The 21,343-nt window shown below is 35.8% G+C and overlaps 2 protein-coding genes and 1 long non-coding RNA gene across 5 annotated transcripts; 1 reads left to right on the forward strand and 2 right to left on the reverse strand.

Annotated features, from left to right (window-relative positions):
- Window positions 1-959: 959 nt before the first annotated feature.
- On the reverse strand, window positions 960-20,051 carry LOC130467942 (uncharacterized). Of its 3 annotated transcripts, none has more exons than XM_056837095.1 (12): window positions 19,580-20,051; window positions 19,237-19,306; window positions 16,027-16,197; window positions 10,570-10,627; window positions 8,185-9,194; window positions 7,857-8,101; window positions 7,325-7,537; window positions 7,150-7,242; window positions 4,193-4,294; window positions 3,637-4,065; window positions 3,468-3,542; window positions 960-1,098 (listed from the first exon to the last, which is right to left on the reverse strand). In XM_056837095.1, the coding sequence occupies exons 5-11, from the start codon at window positions 9,182-9,184 to the stop codon at window positions 3,495-3,497; spliced, it is 2,130 nt and encodes a 709-aa protein (XP_056693073.1). In that variant the 5' UTR covers window positions 9,185-9,194; window positions 10,570-10,627; window positions 16,027-16,197; window positions 19,237-19,306; window positions 19,580-20,051; the 3' UTR covers window positions 960-1,098; window positions 3,468-3,494. The 3 variants fall into 3 exon arrangements, with proteins under 3 accessions (XP_056693073.1, XP_056693071.1, XP_056693072.1); XM_056837093.1 differs by having other exon boundaries at window positions 19,233-19,306; XM_056837094.1 differs by having other exon boundaries at window positions 19,233-19,319.
- On the forward strand, window positions 2,096-6,209 carry LOC130467943 (uncharacterized). Its single transcript, XR_008928061.1, has 2 exons — window positions 2,096-5,095; window positions 5,938-6,209. It is a non-coding gene; the product is annotated as an uncharacterized lncRNA (long non-coding RNA).
- Window positions 11,299-15,170, reverse strand: LOC130467560 (uncharacterized). The gene is made up of 3 exons (XM_056836102.1): window positions 12,409-15,170; window positions 12,224-12,329; window positions 11,299-12,146 (listed from the first exon to the last, which is right to left on the reverse strand). Exons 1-3 carry the CDS (start codon window positions 15,168-15,170, stop codon window positions 11,637-11,639), a joined length of 3,378 nt encoding a protein of 1,125 aa, XP_056692080.1. The 3' UTR covers window positions 11,299-11,636.
- Window positions 20,052-21,343: the final 1,292 nt, after the last annotated feature.

The following is a 21,343-nucleotide window of genomic DNA, read 5'->3' on the forward strand; positions in this document are numbered from 1 at the left end:
CATCTAGTTTGATTTAAGTCCTTTCAAAGGCTGGAACTTAATGGCTATTTTGTTCCATAATCAGCATACCTAAATTTCTGCTTCAAACACACTACAAAAAAACGCGGCACATTGTGACGCTTTTTGGGACAAATTGTGACGCTCTACAGTGTCGCTATTTCACATAGCGACGCTTTGGGAGAGGGTCGCTATTTTCATTGCCGCTATTTACCGACGCTTTAGAGCGTCACAATTTGCAAAATATCGACATATTTCTCCGTCGCTATTTGGGATATAGTGACTCTTTAGAGAGTCGCAATATTTAGACTGTATAAAGCGTCACTATTTGCACGTGTATAGACACATTTTTCCGCCACTATAAACCACATAGAGACGCTTTAGACACCCGAAATATATAGACTCTTATTAGAGTCACTATATGTTCACTTTCGTGCGAGGTCCCCCCATTCCCTCCAAAATAATTTAGACCCTTTGGAGCGTCACAATTTGCATCATATTATTTTTCATATATACATAATAATTTAGACGCTTTGGAGCGTCACAATTTGCATCATATTTTTTTCATATATATATATATATATATATATATATATATATATATATATATATATATATATATATATATATATATATATATATATATATATATATATATATATATATATATATATATATATATATATATATATATATAAATCTAAAATCATGAATTATCTATAAAAATATATATCGACCATAGATAATTAATCATAATCAAATACATTAACTTACTACGTACGTACACTATATATCTTAAAGCAACATATTAACTTGCTATGATTCATATATACTTAAGTAGTTAATTTAGGAAAAGTGATAAAAATCATCTATACATTAAATTAATTCGCAGAGTCTAGTCAAACTGAAATAAAAGCGATATTTTAAAACAAATAACTTTCTAACTAGCATTATCATTTTTTCTACAAGATAGTCCAAAACTAAATAAAAACAACTTCCTGACTACGAACAAGTAAACATATCGTTATGCTAGCTTAGCTTCAAGATAACTTGTTCATCTCTTGATCTACATTTACTATTACCACTTGAATCATCAATAATCTGCAAAGAAAATTTAATGTCAAATATAGTATGATGAACATTCCATAAAATCAAGGGAAAATTAACAGTAATCCTAACCAGCTTGATCCTAACTACTAGTCGTCTTCTCAAAATAATATCAACATTCCATAAAATCAAGGGAAAATTAACAGTAATCAAATCATATATATATATATATATATATATATATATATATATATATATATATATATATATATATATATATATATATATATATATATATATATATATATATATATATATATATTATTGGTAAATTAGTTAACTTAATTACCAAAGGTAGAAACCCAAACAACAACCAACAGAAAACAACAAGGGAAACAAAAGCTAAGGGAGCACAGCCCGCACCCAAGCAAAAACAAAAAACACTAAAACATTCTACAACGACACCAGCCAAACTCGCAAAATTTGAGTTATAAAAGGTCATTTTTTACAAATTTGCAATGCTTGTATAATAACACTTTAAACATTAACATTTGATTTTTGCCTTGTTTTTTCCCTGTATGAATTAAAGGTTAGTTCCTACTTCCTAATCAATGGCGAAGAGACAAAAGTTAAAAGTGCTAAGTGTACTTGACGTAGCAAAGACACAATGGTACCACTTGAAAGTTTTCATGATTCTTGGTATGGGCTTCTTTACTAATGTCTATGAGCTTTCTCCATATCTGTGGTGACCAAAATCTTAGGCCGTCTCTATTACACTGAGCCAAATCCAACTAGCCCAGGGTTTATACCCATGAATGTGGCCTTGTGTGGTACCTTTGCTGGGCAACTCATCTTTGGGTGGTTAGGTGACAAGTTAGGAAGGAAAAAGGTATATAGTCTTACCTTAGTCATAATGGCTTTCTTATCCTTAGCCTCTGATGTTCATTAACTTGCTGCTTAAACTGTGACTTTCTTTAATTATCACGCTTGCCCATTTGAAAACCAAAAAAAAAAAAACAAGACACCAGCCCAACAAGCTACACAACAGAACCAGACTGAACAACACAAGGTTTGCACAAAAGAACTGCACAACAGCAAGCCAGCCTGAGCAGAACAGTATGCCTGACTGACTGCAAACCTGCAAAACTACGCAACACCAAGACTGAGCAGTAGCAGCAGCTACAACAGCAGGACCTCAAGAACTTTCAGTTTTCAGATTCAGTAGCAGTAGCAGGACCTCAACATCAGGACCTCAACAACAGTAGCAGTAGCAGCAGATTCAGTTTTCTCATGTTATCAAAGCTGTAGATTCTTAATCTTTCGAGTTTAGTTCCTCTTGTCAGTTATAGATTTAGATTAAGACCCCAAGAACTTTCTTTTTTCCTTTGATATAATATTCAGGCGTGATGAGAAGCAAAGCAAGTGATGCTTACAAGTACAATAGCTAAAGAATTTGTACTTGGTATTCATTTATTGGTTATTGGTATTCATTTCTTATGATTTTCTTTTTACTGGTGATTTTAGATGGATGAGGAAATGCTAGAGGAGGAAGTTGGGGAAACAGAAGAAGAGACAAGTACCAAGAATATGTGGGAAAGTGTGGAAACTCTCACTAAATATTATAAGGAGGCTGTTTAATTGGGGATTATCAGACCATTACAGAATAGAGATCGCTGTTTACCGACTAGAAACAGAAAAGAACGAGTTGGTTGAGAAATTATCAACTTTGACAGAAGAGATAACTTCTGGAAAGGATAGATTTATCCGCCTGCAAGCTGACTTTGATAACTTTAGAAGGAGATCAGGTAAAGAGAGACTATCAGTTCGAAGCGATGCACAGGGAGAAGTAATTGAGAGTCTTCTTCCAATGGTGGACAACTTTGAGAGGGCGAAGCAACAGTTACAACCAGAAACGGATAAGGAAAAACAGATTGATACGATTTTTCTAAGATAGTACTATGAGTGAACAGACCAAAAACGAAACAGACTATAGAAGTCAATCAAACAGAAAACAAGCTTATACTATGAGCAATTTCTATGGCAACTAAAACTTTTTATAGTAGTTGATTTCAGACTTATCTCTCACTCATGGTCAGAGTTTGAATGAGGTTTTATTAGGAGAGTAAGTCGGAGTCGCTGCTGTCTTGGATTGACATTTAACACTGTGTTTTCTTTACGCGTTACAGAAGGAGCATCATAAATTAACTAACAGAAACCATAGTTTGTTAACAACCCAGACCTAACACCAAACTCGTGTTTCAGCTAATATCAACATAATACCTTATTATGATAATACTAAATCTAAACATCTACCTTCTAATCTCACCATCATCCATAAATAATCGACAACTATAAAGCTTGTTTCAGCTATAAGTTTATCTATAAAGCATGAAATGCAGTTAATTAATTCCATATGAAATTACCTTGCATTTGGCAATAGTGTCAAAGTCTCATTTCTCGGCCTGGTTGTCACCATTGCCACCAGAATCATCAGTAATCTACAAAAAGCATTTTAATATGTAAATTAGATATGCCACATTTCAGGTAATGATACATGATGCTCAATCAGAATAATTTCCAGAAATAACTAACCATATTTATTGCTGATTCCGCACCATCTAAAAGGTTCGATGAAACATTCCCTTTGCGTACTTCCTTCAAAACTTGTCCCAAAAAAGAAGCAATCATTTTAAATGATTGTGTTGTTTCTTCAAACTTGGTGTTTAGAACTTGATTTTGTTGCGCAAGGTCCTCATTTTGCTTCTTGACAACTGATATTTCACCTTTCATGTTCTCCACTTCCATAGCATTGTTGTTAACATAGCTTGACCCTTCTTTCCTCAGCAAACCTTCCACTCCAAAGATGTCGCTTTGCTTCACTCCAAATCCATAATTCAGAGGACGTTTAGGTACTTCACCTTTATACATGAGCTCATTAAAGACTGCATTCTCAATTTCAATTACGGGCTTTGAAGAAGAGGAACTCGCAAGATTTTCTTGGACCTTTTTGTTGGCATCCTCCTGTTATATAATATGAAAAGATCACTCAAAATCTATTAACCAAGAATACTATGTACAAGCAAAGAAAAAAATAAATAGACTTCAAGAGACAAGATTGATTTATAGAATTAGCTCAATGCAATGATACCACAAATTGATGAGGAAGTGTGCCCTCTTTAAAGCTTCCATCTTCTTTGGCGTAAACTGATTTGAAAAATGCCAATTCGCTAAACACTCCTTTCTTCTCTTTCTGCAATTTCAGGAAAAAAATAAATTGAAAACTGAAATTTTGAAGTTCTTAAACCGACTATCACTATATTTGTTTAACACTTTGAGTTGTTATCCCCGTAGTAGGGTTGCTGGGTGCATTGCCACTTTGCAAGGGGTGACAGAGTCGGCAACAGAGGCAGTGACATCAGCAAGCTCTCTGCTAATTGTGTCAGGCTAAGGGGAATTCAGGAGTACGTTTCCGTGTAGATGCAGGGAAGATAATAAACAGAAGAAATATCAGCCAATAGTTGCTTTATACCTGTATTCAGTTTGTTTTGTTTCTGTAACAAGTGGCAAATATTAGTTCTAGTTATTAAGATATTAGGTAAATAAGTTTTTGCAAACTTGTTTGCAGGTACATTTTCTTTGCATTGTTTTTAGTTTATCTTACATGATCCAATAATTAAAATCAATATGGACATTGATGAATCCCATGATCCCAGCTGGCCTCTATGCTTTTGACAGAGGACTAACAGATAATCTATCGATTCTTATAATCTGATAATGTAAACATTGACAGATAATTTGACTACTAAGTGAGTAAATAAAATGAAAACCCAGACCAATTGGACGACTTCGACGCTGTCCCACGGGCACCATAGGGTTCCGATTTCCCCTCATAAGAAGGAGAAGGAGAAGGAAAAGCCTAACTCTTTGAAGGTTGTGAGGGCAGCGCCGAAGGCAGAGTCGAATACCGATGCTAAGAGTGGAGTTCAGAAGTTTAGGGTCAAGCTGTTGCCTGAAAGTGGTGGCCAAGAGTGTCATGGATGTTCTCTGTATGGTATGTTGTTCTTGCAGCCGTTTACATACGTTTTATTCTGTTATTGTTGTGTTTATTGATTTTGGCTTCTGTATATCCTTTAGCGAGCTTGGATTTCCTGTTGGTTTTCAGTTCTAGAACAATGTATTGTCATCATGAAGGGGATTAGAATTTCCTGGAACATATATGGTTTCCTGAATGAATACTTTATTGGTTTCGAGTCAGATGTTTGGGAAAGAACCGGATTAGTTGGTTGTTAACTTTTTATGTCAGCTAGAATTTAGCTAAATTAGTGAGTTTTAGTGCTGAATGGCTTGATCAATTATCAAAAGTTCTAGAACAATGTATGTCATCATGAAGGGGATTAGAATTTCCTGGAACATATATGGTTTGCTGAATGAATACTTAATTGGTTTCGAGTGAGATGTTTAGGAAAGAACCATATTAGTTAGTTGGTTGTTAACTTTTGATGTCAGCTAGAATTTAGCTAAATTAGTGAGTTTTAGTGCTGAATGGCTTGACCAATTATCAAAAACTCATTTTAAAGGATCAAAGACATTATTTCGGGAATAAATTATATGGTGGACTGGTGGTGGTGAGGTGAAGCTTTGTTATTTTGGTTGAAATGTTAATAGAGAAAGGAATGTTGTTGGTTGTTTGTTGATTGGATAGGTTTAAATTTGTGTAATTGATTTACTCTTGAATTAGTCATGTTTAGGCTGTTGTGCTTGATTAATCTCAAATTAGAAATAATAATGGTGTTGATTTGCAACATTTGCAGCTCACAAGGCCGCACTTCACATCATCTCTAATTTTATTTACATTATGCTATGCTCTTATTAATGCTGGTTTTGATGTCTCAGCCTTACTTCAATAGCTGGGAATATCATCAACTGAAACAAGTGAGAAAGTTGGGACATTTTCACTTGCATATGCAGCTCACAAGGCCCCATCTCCGATAAAGTTTCTGCCTACAGTTGCCCTAACTCCATTGTTGCTTCCTGGATTTCAAGAAAGTAGATAAAGATAACTAATCCCAGAATATATGACTACTCTGTATATGACTTTTCTTCCATTTGTGTAATACCAGAATATGTTATTGGATACGTAGCAGAATCAACTCTTTGTCATTTCATTGTGAATTTGCATTTTAGTGTGTTCAGAGCAAATGCAAGAACCATTAATTGCTGGCCTATCTCAAACATAGATCTCCATAACAATTTATCTGTTAACAGCTACTTACTTGATCTGTTCTCACTAAGACCAACAATGTAATTTACAGGCTACACCTACAGACTAACAGCTAAACATGTTTCGTTCACAATTAATTGATTATCATTGCAGGGTTTTTGTTGTAAAAATGCAGATCGAATAATGATTAGTTATGCTTAATTATGCATAATTTTTATTCTTTGTTATTGACTTTTAGTTAGAACTTTGTGAACAATTTTTTATCGCCTTAAGTTTATGGGGATAATGTAATAGAATGAAATACTGCCTTTGTTGTTTAAATTGAATAGTTTTTGCAGCTTCATGCACTGCAGATGGACTTCATTGCCTCTGCTTTCTGATTTTTTCTACTTTAAACTTGGAGTAGCCACGCACACCCGCTCCCATCCCCAGACCACCCTCCAGAATCATACTTCTTAGTTCCTGTTAAAAAGTTGACTCTATTTGACAGTAATAGTGTCAGGTAACCCCGTTTCCTGATCCTAAAAGCTCTAAGTTCATGAGAATCTAGGACAACTATCTCCAAAACGTTTGAAGAGTCACATAATGTATACTTCTGCAACATGGTTTATAACAGAAACGGAAAGTAGGAAGATTTTCCCAGCTGCTGCTTTCAATTCCATTTGCCCGCATAGCCAACTTTTCTACATTTCTCTACTTTAACATTAGAAAACTAAAGAATGTCCTTATGTGTGAGATTAGATATGCATATACGAGTAAATATTACTCTTATTTGTTTATGAATTTTAGACTTTTATATCACTCTTATTTGTTTATGAATTTTAGACTTAGCACCTATAGCAATTGAAATGCTACAAACCAAATAGCTAGGTTGAAAAGCATACCATATCAACTCTTCGATTAGCAAAGCTTGTAGCACCACTGTTGTGCTTATTGCCTTGTAAAGCTCGAGCATTTTTTCCCATTTCAGATTTTTCCTAGTTTCATGAAACCAATGTTAGCATATATAGGTGAAACAAATAAAACTTACTAAATTTAGGATATTTTGGGGTCACAAACCATGGCCTCTGGTAAAAGCCAATAATCTACCAATTCCGTCCAACTCCTAGTGGACACTCCATCAGGCACGTTGGCATAGTTCTCTTCTCGAGATTTATTCACTGGATCGAAAAAATCCCTCTTCAATTTGTATCGATGATTGTTCCATGGTTTGTCAATACGCATCACTAGTGCCTTGTTAACTAGAGGTCCATCAGGTAACACAAAATGTTTCTTCAAAAAAAAAAAGGAAAAATTAAGTTACAATGTTAACAAAATAATTTGCCTAGCTAGTTCTGATCAGATCAGATCAGACTGATCTGTCTGATCTGATCAGCACTGATCTGATCAGAACTAGCTAGGTGAACTTAGTGATTCTGCAGAAACTTAACCCGGGGTCGGAACCCCCATGACCAAATAAAAACCTGAAAAACGGGCAACTGATTGATGAACACAGATGGAAACAGAATAAATTTAAAGCTAATTACACAGTTAACCAAGCTAAAATAAAACTACAATTAACATAAGTGTTAAGAACAATAAATCCACATACCCGAATCATTGTAACAACATTAGTTTTTAACTGATTGTTCACAGCACGCCAACTTGGGACTCCCACTGGACAAAGTGAATCATTTTTTGCAATATCTCCAAGGAAGCTCACAAGGATCTTCCCACCTTTTCGAATAGGTTGGTTGAATTCATTGAGCTTGACAATGTATCTGAACCCCTTTGCATCATGCCAAACGTCTCGAGGCAGAACTGGTCCCTTTACCAGATGTCGTATTCCATCAGCATCTGTCACAGGAGCTAAATCAGACTAAAAAATCACCAAGATCGATAATTTACAGTTTGCATATTTGATGTAGAGACATGTTTACCTATAGCTATAGCCTCCACCTTCTCATCAAACTCCCTCGATTCTGGCCAATTTGGAATAATGATTCGATGTCGAAGTGTTGCTTTCTTCACAGCAGTATCACTTCCTTCTCCTTGATCAAATTCATTTTCACTCTCAGAAGCCGATTCTTCAAATTCGTCCCAGTTGTAGTTTGGCATAACTTCACTCTCAACCTGATTGGATGGAGGAGATCGCAGAGGTTGAAATGCATTCTCACTCACATGCATGTATGTTGGAGGCAACTGACCTTCTTGCTTCCCGGTTCTCTTTTTCATTGCCATGGTGTCTGGTGGTGTAGGAGATTGTGACATCACATGTTTTGTTGCTCCCAAAGGTGCAACAAATGCTCTTTTCTCTAAATGTGGTTTGACACTTGTAAAAGAAGATACCGGCTGTTGTGTAGCTTTTTGAGGCTGTTGTGTAGCTTTGTGAAGCTGATGGGTAGTTTTTTGAGGCTGATTGGTAGCTGTTTGAGGCTGTTGGGAAGCTTTGAAAGGCTGCAAAGAAGGCTGCAAGGTAGCTTTGAAAGGCTGCAACACAGGCTGCATAGTAGGCTGGTGTGGATTCGGTGTTGACGCTTTTTGTGTTGCAATTTCAGTCAGATTGGGAAACGTAGGTCCTTTATACCATCTACTTTGTGTTGTTCCTGTAAGAGTGGGCGGAATTGGTTGTTGTAATGGGTTAGAGGATGGTTTTGTCTGGGTAAAGGATGGTTTTGATAATGCCTTCAGTTGTGGCTTTGAAACCATGGAAGTAGGCCGAGGCAAGGATGATTGTGGTGCAACCATGGTTTTTTTAGCAGCTACTGGTTGCTTAATGGGTTGTGATACCGTCCCAAATGTCTGTGACACTTCAAGTGTTGGAGGACTGAACGGTCCCCAGTTTTGGGTGGATGGATCAGAAGATTTTGGGGACTTGGATGCAGCAATGCTCGACCCTTCGTCAATAGCTACCAATGTTCTTTTAGTCCTGTAACTCATATTTTAGTTCCTGTTCAGAAAGTAAGAAACACAATCAGCCATGAATAAAAAGGTCATTAAACCAACTCAATTGCTACAAGAATGAATCACTAAATAGGATAATAGGTATTCACTCAAAGTGACAATCATACACGTTAAATCAGTTTAACATTTTCACATAAACAAGAATTACAATGAGCAGAAAACTCCGTAAATATAGAAGCAAAGTGCAAATCTGATTGAGAAAAAGAAATTCATCCTGGCTCTAATTGGTCGTTAGCTCACTAAGTGATCTAGAGTCTAGAATATACAAGTCATAGACTCAAAAGTCTGAAACCTTCAAGGAACTTGAAAACTTTATATTGGAAGGCCTTTTGCTCCGTTCATCCCTTTATTAAGTTTCATTATAACCTGTCACATTACAAGCATAAGCACGAAACAAGATAGAGAAGGCAAACCAGAAAGGAAACAACTAACGGAAATGCACTGAAGATATTATCAGAAAGTGAAGATATTAGCACTATGGAAACAACCAACCTCCAGGTGGCTACCAAATCTCCCTGGAGGTCGAATTAGCACTATGGCCCCTACGAATGTGGATGCGAATGAGTGTGTAGCAGCTTGGTGGAATGAGGAGGGTGATGGATGGCATTTGGAGGGATTGATCTCACATCTTTGGGTGCACGAACAGGAAGCTATCAAGATAATGAGGGTAGCAAGAATTTTGTTTATCTCCCTTGAACTCAAATTATCCCTTTATTGGTTTTAACATGTATTTTGTTTCTGCAGAGATACTTGAAATTTGAAGAATCTGCAGGTGACCCTGCGCGTGTTCAGATTCTATATGAACGTGCTATCACTGAGTTTCCTATATCTAGTGATTTGTGGACTGACTATGCACGCTATATAGAAAAGAAGCTCAAGGTACTTTCTCAATTTCTGATTTTAACTGTTTTGGTTGAGAAATCTGCTAGCTAGCTTATTGTCAGTTGCCAAAAAACAATTTTTTCAGTTCTGATGGATCAAAGAGATGATCTCATAGCTGGCACACTTCCTTTTTTTTTGGTGTAGTTTAGACTGAAGTTATAAGCAATATTTTAGTTGGCCTACACTCATTTACTACACTTTTGCTCTACAGTTATGAGGGAAAGGGCAAGATGAACCTGCTACACCCTCCTTTTCTGAGATTCAGACTACAGTGAAAACTCTCAATTTTTATATTATCGTGGCACCAGGAAAAAGCTAAAGAACAATCTAAAACAAGTCATCAAACAAATCAGGAAGCTGTGAACCAGCAAAACAACATCAAGCAACAGTTGCATGTCTGACATGTATTAACAAAATGATTTGGCTACCTTATTAGTTATTCCCCATTCTGTTTTGAAAAGAAAGGAGGGGAACCATACCTAGAATAAAGATCTTTGCTGCTTGATTCAGAGAGCCTAAATCAGTAATATCCTGAGCCTGTAGTTTTAAGAAAATGATTATCAAGAGAGTTATACATTCCATAGGAGAGAAAACAGGCGATAAAAGGATCAATATTACAATACAAATGAGCTTAGAGAAGCTTGAAAAAAGCTAGCTATAATTATATAAAGTCGGTGGTCACATATGATTCTCAAAGTCAAAAGACATAGAAAGAGGATCCAATGGGTGATCCAGCAGCTTAGTATAGTAGTAAATGGCAGCTTTGAAGAGGTGGATGCACATTGTTAATTGTTAACATGAATGCAGAACACAAACATCTAAGGGAGAATCAAGCCTAAATTGCAGAACTCGAAACAGACAGAAACATAAATGAAGAAGTAAAGAGGTAACGTGTTGATACTTGTGTAATATTGGAAACTACTGGAGTGATGTTTACTGTTATAAACAATGAAATCTAGTGAATTGTTTTTAGCAATATTTTACATTGGAGTCATTTCATGATTAACTCACAGCATTTCACTAATCTTACAGATTCAAAACCGGTTTGTCTGTGTGGTTCTCCTTAGATAGCCAGGCATAATATTTTGGCAACTCTGACAGATACGCTTTGTCAAAGGGGGGTAAAACTTTCAGAACCAAGACAGATGCATACAAACAAGAATCAATCTTTTCCCAATAAACCTTATTGTTTAGTTATAATGGACCAACCCACCCCTGACACACATTTTCTTGTGTACCACAGGCGCAACAAAAAAGGGAAGAAAAGCAACAACAACACTGCAACAACAATGAACCAAATCAAATACAAAAGGGGGAAATCACAAAAAATAAAGATAAATTGCCCCCTTTTCACGGAATAACGGTATAAAAATATCTGTATCACCATCAAAGAAACTAGTAGTAGGGTACTTGGACATTAGTAGACAATAAAATAAGTGAGTATAGATTAAGTATATAACTCATTATTCAACCAGATTAAACAATATGACTCACAATGTCATGAACAAATACAAATCCAAAGCAAAACAATAAAAAATAAGCATGATCAATTGGTCCCACCCTCTTCCTCTACTGGTAAAGAATCCCCTAAATCAAACACATCTCTAGGCTTGTTCTTAACAACATGCAACCATCCCTTTTGTATCTCATCTTCTATGTAAAAAACTTGTTTTGCTTGAGATGAGAATACAAATGGATCATCTTGCAACAATCGTCCAGAATGCATCAATTTAGAGAAATTGACACATACTCCGCCATTTGGATATGCTTTTACACCCCTATGAATGTCTACCCAATCACAACGAAACAATACAACTTTGTAATCTCCGTAATAATCTAATTCATAGATATGTTTCACTTTTCCATAGTAGGCATCTCCATCCGCTTCGACCATAATTCCAGAATTTTGTGTCAAAAGACGAGAATCGCGATCCGTGGAAAGGAATTTGTATCCATTGATTATGTATCCTTTTAATTTTCTACCATAAGAATGCAAACCACCCGCCAAAGCTTTTCTTAGTTTCCCATCTTCGGTGGTTGCATCTATGTAATGTACCTACGATGATACATCATTAAATCAAATACATTTTTTTTAAAAGAAGTATGTATTCACATTAAAAGAACTTAAGTAACCTTATTTTGCAGCCACCCTCCAAACTCATTGATGATCCAGTTACTTTCATCACTCTCCGTGACAGGATTTTGTAAGTTCATTTGACGTTTCTCGGTTAAAAATTCACTTCATGGAAGAAGAACAAAATTAAAAATCATCTATTATAACAATTGATAATTCAAAAGAAAACCAACATAATACTTACTCCAGATCCCCTTTTATCTCATCAGAGTGAAGCAAAATGTAGCGATGAGCTTGTTTTAAGCTTTTGTCATCAAGGCGAATGCTGACCTCCTTCCCAATAACTCGACCACCAGAATTAAACAAGTAATCATTGGGATTTGGAATGTCATCATCCATCCTTTTAGGTATGTTGAAAATGGTCTTAACACCTTGAAGATATCTCGAACAAAACCTAATTGTCTCCTCTAAAAGGAAGCCTTCTGCAATAGATCCTTCAGGTTGGGCTTTATTGGTTACATGTGATTTCAAATGGGACAAGTACCTTTCAAATAAAACATTTGTACTTAATATATGATAAATGTGAAATATTAAATAAAAAGAATATAATTTAGACGTGTAAGATATTAACCTTTCAATGGGATACATCCATCTGTATTGCACTGGTCCACCAAGTTTAACCTCCTCCACTAAGTGAATCAACAAATGGACCATGATTGTGAAAAATGAAGGCAGAAACTCCTTTTCCAACTCACAAAGAGTTAAAATAATTTCATTTTGAATACCATCTAAATCATCTGGATCAATAGTTGTAGAGCACAACTTCTTGAAAAAGGAAGACAATCTAGCCAACAAGTCAATTACTTTTGTAGCTTTAGAGGCCCTTAAGGCAACGGGAAGGATATCCTGCATTAGAACATGGTTGTCATGACTTTTGAGGTTAATCAACTTCCTTTGCTTCATATTCACACAAATAGAAAGGTTGGATCCATATCCATCAGGAACTTTAATTTTCTGCAAAACATTTAGGAACCTCTCCTTCTCCTCCGTAGACATAGAATAGGAAGCCGGAGGCATGCATTCACCTCCGTTAGGATTAGTACTCAGCCAAAGGTGAGACTTTATTCTCCATGCTTCAAGGGCTTCTCGATCATTCCTACTATCTCTACTCTTATCCATGCTAAGAAGAGTTCCCAAAATATTCTCAGACACGTTTTTCTCAATGTGCATCACATCTAAATTATGCCTTAGAAGATTATGTTCCCAATACACCAAATCAAAGAATATGCTTCTCTTGGTACCAAAGTCACTTTCATCTTGGACATCATCGTCATCATCGTGTCCTCTTTGCCTCTTTTTCGGTGGTGCCTTCGACTTTCCGTAAACATGCTTCACCTTTTCTTGCTGCCTCAATATATCAGTGCCGCTAGGACGAGATGGGGCTTTACCCCACTCATTAGTTCCAAACTTCTCACAAAACTTGTCACCTTGACATCGATATGGGTGATCTGCAGGTAACCATTTTCTATAGCTACAATAGCAAATCTTGCTCCCAAATCTATCAGAAGGCGTGGAATCTAAGCATATAGGACATGCATTGTAACCTTTTGTGCTCAAACCAGAGAGCATTGCATAGCCGGGAAAGTCATTAATAGTCCAAAGCAAAGCCGCACGCAAATTAAATTTCTCTCCGGCAAAAGCATCAAAAGCTTCAACCCCTGTCCACAGCAATTTCAATTCATGCACTAATGGCTGCAGATACACGTCAATATCATTTCCGGGACCTGATTTTCCAGGAATAAGCGTGGACAGAATGAAAGAAGACGGTTTCATACATAACCATGGTGGAAGATTATAAGGAATCAACATCACTGGCCACGTACTATAAGTGGTGTTCATTAAACGGTAAGGATTAAAACCATCACTCGCAAGACCTAATCGAACACTACGAGGGTCTAATGCAAAATCACTGTGACGCTCATCAAATTCCTTCCATGCTAAGCCATCTGAAGGATGCCTTAAAATCTTCTTATCATCTTCACCCAATCGCTCTGTATCATGCCATCTCATATCTTCTGCTGTTGATGATGACATGTAGATTCTTTTTAGTCTCGGTATAAGAGGGAAATATCGCATTACCTTAGCTGGCACACCTTTCTTACAAGTATCCGTACCTTGATCACTTACAACGTTGCCCCTATCCTTAGTTTTCTTCCACCTCGATGTACCACAAACATGACACTTGTCTTTCTTTAAAAATTCACCCCAATACAACATGCAATTATTCGGACAAGCATCAATCTTTTCATACCCAAGGCCCAAGTCTTTTATCATTTTCTTACTGTAATAATAAGATGAGGGAAAATCAAGTATTTGAGGAAATGCATCTAGAATTAGCTTCAACAACATATTGAAAGATTCTATGGACCAGTGATTCATACACTTCAAGTGAAACAAGTGTAACAGAAAAGATAACTTTGAAAAATTGATACACCCCTCGTACAATTTCTCCTCAGAAGCTTCAAGCAACTTCTTATATGTCACATCTTCTTCTATTGTAGAATAATCATATTCTACATCTGTGTCATAGGCCAAGGGCTCCTCAATCCATTCATCATCCTCTCGTGCTTCTAAATTTGGGCAATTGGGAGGCATATTAACACTAAATGCTGATCTTAATAGCCCTCCCATATTATCTCGACCTACAAACCCACTTTGGTTATCAAGGGATCCTTCACTAATAATCCCTCCATCACTCTCAAACATACGCTGAAACGTATCCCCTTTACCATGAAAAATCCAATCCTTATATGGCTTATAAAATCCCTTAAACAAAATATGCCTCTCCACTTCATTTACGGAGAACCATTTCTCTACCTTACAGTTCTTACATGGACATCTAATTTTTCCTTCGACTAGATCTTGCTTGGCAAACTCAATAAATTCCATACAACCGTCGATATATTCATGATGACCAGTGGGTAGATCGATCCAACTTTTATCCATATCTATACGAAATTAGTTGAGTAATTAGTAATATACGTCGGTCGCAGAATAGGAAATTTTTATATGTACTTATTAAAATATTATAATCATTCTTAGAACCTTGATATATCACACGAGATTAATTTAAGTCACATAACACCTCCGTACACAACTCTTCTTAATTCATACCATAACTTATGGTTTTTTGTTTAATCATTCTTCCTTAGTGACTAATATTTGTGATCTATCTTCATCTTCTAAAAGTTATTACCCTATATCACTTCCATATTATATTTTCTTTTTGCGTACAAGATCATACTTTCAACTTCACATGAATTTGCAAGGAAAATAAAGCATGTGATTTTAGCGCACAAGGTGATATTTTCAACTTCACACGAAGACAACAATATAAATCCATTTTTTAAAAAGAGTAAGAGTACCTTAAGTAACGTGGCATCACATAATCAGAATTTATGGTAAAATTTCTTGGATTAAATGTAATTAAGCTAAGCAAAATTATGTAGTGGGGATAATGTAATTAGACAAACAATACCAACACAAAATGCCAAAGCTAACAAAAATACGTACTTACAAATTTGAAGCTATTATATCAAAACATTTGAAATTAAATCAACAGGAATACAATAGAAAGATCCAACTTTTGCATGATTGACGTAAGTTATGATAGCACAATAAACGTCGGTATATGCTCATTGTATATATATTGGACATCGAGGAAATGTAAAGCCACGGAAATTATATTCTAACACTTAACAAACCTAACTTGCAGAGTTGTAGCCCACCCTTGTCCATACAAAATTAGGGAAATAACAATTGTCCAATAAAAAACCTAAAAGGGACTTTATAGTATACATACCTCTAGTATCAAAGAGCATATGCAACGTACGAACCGATGCAGAACCTACGAACAACGCTAAAGACTTGCAGGAAACCTTGAACCGGTGTAGCAACGCACGAACTGATGCACGAACCTACGAACAACGCTAAAGAATCACAGGAAACCTTGAACCGGTGTGGTCGGCGAAACCTGATAATGTTGATAAATTATGGTCAAAATATAAGGACAACAACATTATCAGGAATTTAAAATCTAAAAAATATAGTAGATGAAGTTATCAACTTAAACAGAAAACACTACAAACATATCAATTCATGACCATGAATGCTCCATGAAAATGAACAAATGTAGGGAAGCAATGTGCTAAGCGCAGGTCAAAGAAGGGTGTTTTTTCTACATGGAAAGTAAAAGCAAATATTATCTGCAATCTACTCCGCGATAAGGGGATCAAGCAATTGAGTTTACGAAAGTCGTTATTGTGGGGCGACAAAAATACCAGAGGAGAGAGAAAGGAGATAGTGGTGAACGTAGAGGGACAGGAGAAGAAGTGAACTGATCAGAAGTGAACTGATCAGAAGTGAACTGATCAGAAGTGAACTGATCAGAAGTGAACTGATCAGAAGTGAACTGATCAGAAGTGAACTGATCAGAAATGAACTGATCAGAAGTGAACTGATCAGAAGTGAACTGATCAGAAGTGAACTGATCAGGACTGATCAGGATTGATCAGTAAGGACTGTTCAGAACTGATCTGATCAGGACTGATCTGGACTGATCTGATCAGGACTGATCTGATCAGGACTGATCTATTTTCTATGTCGTCTGAGAGTGCAAGTGTCACCGTCCATAGAAAGCTAGCTATTCCATTTATTACTCAAAAGTGATCACCATACTCCGTATTAAGCAGCCATATTATCTCATATTCAAGGAAGTTGACAGAACACAACACATAATTAAAAAGACTCCCAAAAGTTTTATAATAATATTAATCCTACCTTGTTATGTCTAATCTAAATATTAGTCATTATAGATTACTCTTCTATTATGACTCATCAATTCCACGATCAATTATTTATAACTTGTACACCGTAGCAATCAGTATGTATTACTCCACTTCTTAAGCTCTTAGCTAGTGTTTGTTTGAATAATGAAATAAGAATAGTAATCACAATTTTGGATTTGATTCTATTAATTTGTTAAGAATAGAGTTATTCAAATAGAACGATAATCTCATGATTGAGCTTGAACTGATTTAGTGAAACACTCCTATCCGGTGCAATTGCATAGCCTCTAAAATGTTTTCTGTTAATGTTTCCCATTTTTTCCCGGTTATGCGCAACACATGATGTATATAGTTAAGGTTCGATAGTTATATTAGCAAACCAACATAAATTGGGATGTTTTCCAATTCCAATTACATTATTTATGTGTGGGATAAAGTAATTAAACCTAAACAACACCAACACAAATCAGGAGAAGAAGTGAACTGATCAGAAGTGAACTTATCAGAACTGATCAGGATGGATCAGTAAGGATTGATCAGGACTGATTTGATCAGGAATGATCCGATCAGGACTGATCTGATCAGGATTGATCAGAGCAGGACTGATCTATTTTCTATGTCGTAAATAGCCTAGGACTGATCTATTGTCATGTAATGCATGATCTATTGTCATGTAATGCATGATCTATTTTCTAAAATCAATAGAGATAAAAAGTTCAGGTATGTAATAAAAAATACTCTAAACAACTCTATAGAGAAGCACTAAAAAAAGCTAGGTAACGACTCTTTAGTATAATTCCATAAACCCTTACTCGCAAGTTCAAAATAATTCAACAGAAGAATACAATGTCGTTCTTTCTAACAATAGAACCTAAAGTGTAGCCAAACCATCCATCTCAAAAATTTGCTACTGTTACTTTTAACTCGATACATGTTGAAACTAACTGATATGTTATTATCAAAGCTCGTAGTCATAAAAACCATTTATGCATGCTGTAGTTTATCGGGGCAAAGATGGGGGCCTCAGGACTACAAATACAAACAGAAAGTGGCCTAATTAGCATCCCTAGTAATATCTGATGTGTTGTTGTGAAATATCTTCCTAGAGGTGCCCTAAAGAAATACCTCATTGATAATCGAAGGAAGAAGCTAGCTTTTAAGGTTGTCCACCAGTTGGCGCTTGATCTTTCTAGAGTGACAAATAATTTTGCAAACTCAGATAAATAATACCGGATGATAAGCTATAGTTCAAAGCTACTCTCAACTTGGCATGATAAACCCAGATAAACAATAAGCTAGTGCTGATAAGATAATATTTGGTTAGCTATGACAGTTCAAAACCGGATGATAGAAACTCAGAAATGGTTATCTGAGTTTATCATCCCAGCTATGACAGTTCAAAAATCAAAACCGGATGTTCTATCCCTTAACTCAGTTAAGCTATAGTTCAAAGCTACTCTCACTTCTCTGTGTTTTGAACTGCATATATTCAGATTAGGGTGCTTACTGCATAGGTTTATTCCTTACTCCATACAACTGGTAGTCAAACCTATATTTGGTGCCAACTAAAGCAGGGAAAGGCAAAGAAATTTATAATAAAGACAAGCAAAGTGCTGATAAGATAAGATATTTAACACTGCGATACACTGCCACTACCTAATACTACAGTTATGACATATAGAAAGCATGCAGTAGCTTAACATAACGATGACAGACAGACAATGAGCTTATCAGTCGCCTAATACTAAGTTCTGCTTTGTAAAGCTCAGTTCTGTTTTGTGCAAAGTTTGTTCAGTTCTTTTCTACTTACAGTCAGTCCATCGGTCACACATTTCACATAATCAGTCACAGAAAACAGTGTAGCCTCAAAAGAAGTTATAGATAACAGTAGAAAATGCTAAGTGAAAGGGTTCAAATAATTAGTATAAGTTCTATAGCGACAAATAATTTTGCAAACTCATCCAACATGCTCATTTGATGCACCAAGTTTCTCACTAAAGACAACCTAAACTAACCAAGTACAGCTAGGTGTCTTAAAGATTGACAACAAATTTTTCATACTAAGTACCAGATATCTTGGTCAGAGATTATCACCTAAATCTCACTAAATGTCTGTGTGTCTTTATACAAAGCATTGCCATGTATCCAAATTTCAAAGATTCTAGGCCAACTAAAAGTTGCAAATTTAAAACTATGAAAATTAGAAATAGATAGACAATACCTACAGTAGTAACAACACGGAAGAAGAAGTCAGACGTTCACCACTTTCCAACTATCGTCCAAATTACCAACTATCTGCAATTGAAAACTAAAATAAATGAAATAGCAAACACTCTGTAAGCGGTATATAGAAAATCACAGAAACTAAGAAGACCCATTCTAGTTTTTTTCTTGAATTAAGGATGCAATATAACATGGAAAACTTAAAGGCATATGATTGACATTAGAAATTGACATGAAAAAACGTGAATTAACAATATATGACGGAAATTAAAATAGTGAATCAAACCTAAACATTGTTATATGATAAAAATCAAATAGTGAAGGCGTGAAGCAGACCAAAAATACCTGGCGAATATATCCGGCAACACCGAGGATGAAGCAGCAATTAAGAAACCAGAGTATGCTTGAATTTCTCCAATTAAAAACCAGAGAGAGCAACGAATTTATCTTGAATTTGTTGAGCGAATTGTGAATTCAATAATTGGGCTTTTTCATGAATTTATAGGATGAGGAGTGAGATAGCTTATACTGGGAGATTTGACTTTGCTAACGTAAAGGTTGAAGACGGAATTCATGGAATTCGTTAATGGCCGGTGCTGAAGGTGAGGAGGAGAGATACGAATTCATCGGAAATCTGACGAGGGTGGTTAGTTTCAGCAAGGTATGTCGGTGGGAGGAGGTTGAGAGAAACGTGGGAGGTGGGTTGAGAGTTAGGCGGGATTCTGCGAAAAAAACAGAGAGTTAGGCGGGATTTTTTGCCCAAAAATTCAGTTGCATTGCTGCCTCACAAACACGTGCAACACACGTGTCTTTTTTTTGTAAATAGCGACGCTTTAGAACGTCGAAATATTTTGCGGCTCTCTAAAGCGTCGCAATTTACAAATTAATATTCGCGCCCCAATTTCCTTGCGACTCTTTGTTAGACCGTCACAATAATTCCGTCTCAATATGTACCTCTTTTTTGTAGTGACACAGAAAGACTCACATTCAAGCAAACAAAAACAATGTTTGTTTGTTTATTTGAATGAAATGGTCATTTACGGGTTGAGTCAATATGCTTGATTAAAACAAACAACTCTTTAACAATAAGAACTCTACTAGGTTCAAATCAATCTCTTGATTTGAGTTCCACTAATCTTTGGCATTGTTACTTAGACCATATCAACAAGTTAACATTCAAAATCTCTATTTCGATGGAATTTTGAAAGTTGATTGATTTCTAGATCATTCAAGACAAGCTAGTCTTACTTGTTGAAAGTAAAAAAAGATATGAACTATTGTTAGAACGCCTAGACAATAGAGTTCAAAGCTAAAGAAAGATTTTATGACTTTATTATTTCACCTGGATTTGAGTTAATATGGGTTTATTTACTCAAAGTGATATAAATTTGAATATGTTTGGCTAATTCAAAGATTCAGAAGTATAAAATCACCACTTGGCAAGAAATCATAAAGATCTAGATTAGATCATGTTAATGATTACTTTAAGACAAAATATGATCATCTATGATTGTGTGTTGTAATTTCACGATCTAGCTCCATAAGATATGGCATATCTAAGTTGGAATGATCGAAGTCAATTAGTACTTGATTCGATCAATGATGAATCATAAAGACTTTTCCTTAAATTCCAAAACAAAATGCTCAACTACCACCAAACTAAACCAAATTCGTCAAAGCTATTGAAAAGTAATTTCAGAATATCTTTTCAATAATTATATATCTAAAGAGTTCCTAAACTCAGTGGGAGCTTAGTGTTTGTTATTCGACAAACTAAGGCCCATGTCTAGATATATCTTTCATTGTGATTTATTCAAATGAGACACAAGGGTATTGTTTCTACCACGAATTTTTGAGAACATAATGTTTGTTTGCTCGAAATAATGTCCTTTTGGAGATTCGTTTCCGAAATGACAAGTGGGAGAAAATAGACCTCGAAAGTATTCGAGGCAAACAACAAACATAAACGGACATTCCAGAGGCTTTTCGAAGTGCTTCAGAAAATCCGAACTTATTCTTTAAGGATTTTAGAAGTGGCTTTTAAGAATAGACATCTCTTAGAAGACTTTAGAAGTGCTTCAAGGAGAACGGAATATTCAAAGGACTTTC

Source organism: Spinacia oleracea, chromosome 2, assembly GCF_020520425.1.
Source record: "Spinacia oleracea cultivar Varoflay chromosome 2, BTI_SOV_V1, whole genome shotgun sequence".
NCBI lineage: Eukaryota > Viridiplantae > Streptophyta > Magnoliopsida > Caryophyllales > Amaranthaceae > Spinacia > Spinacia oleracea.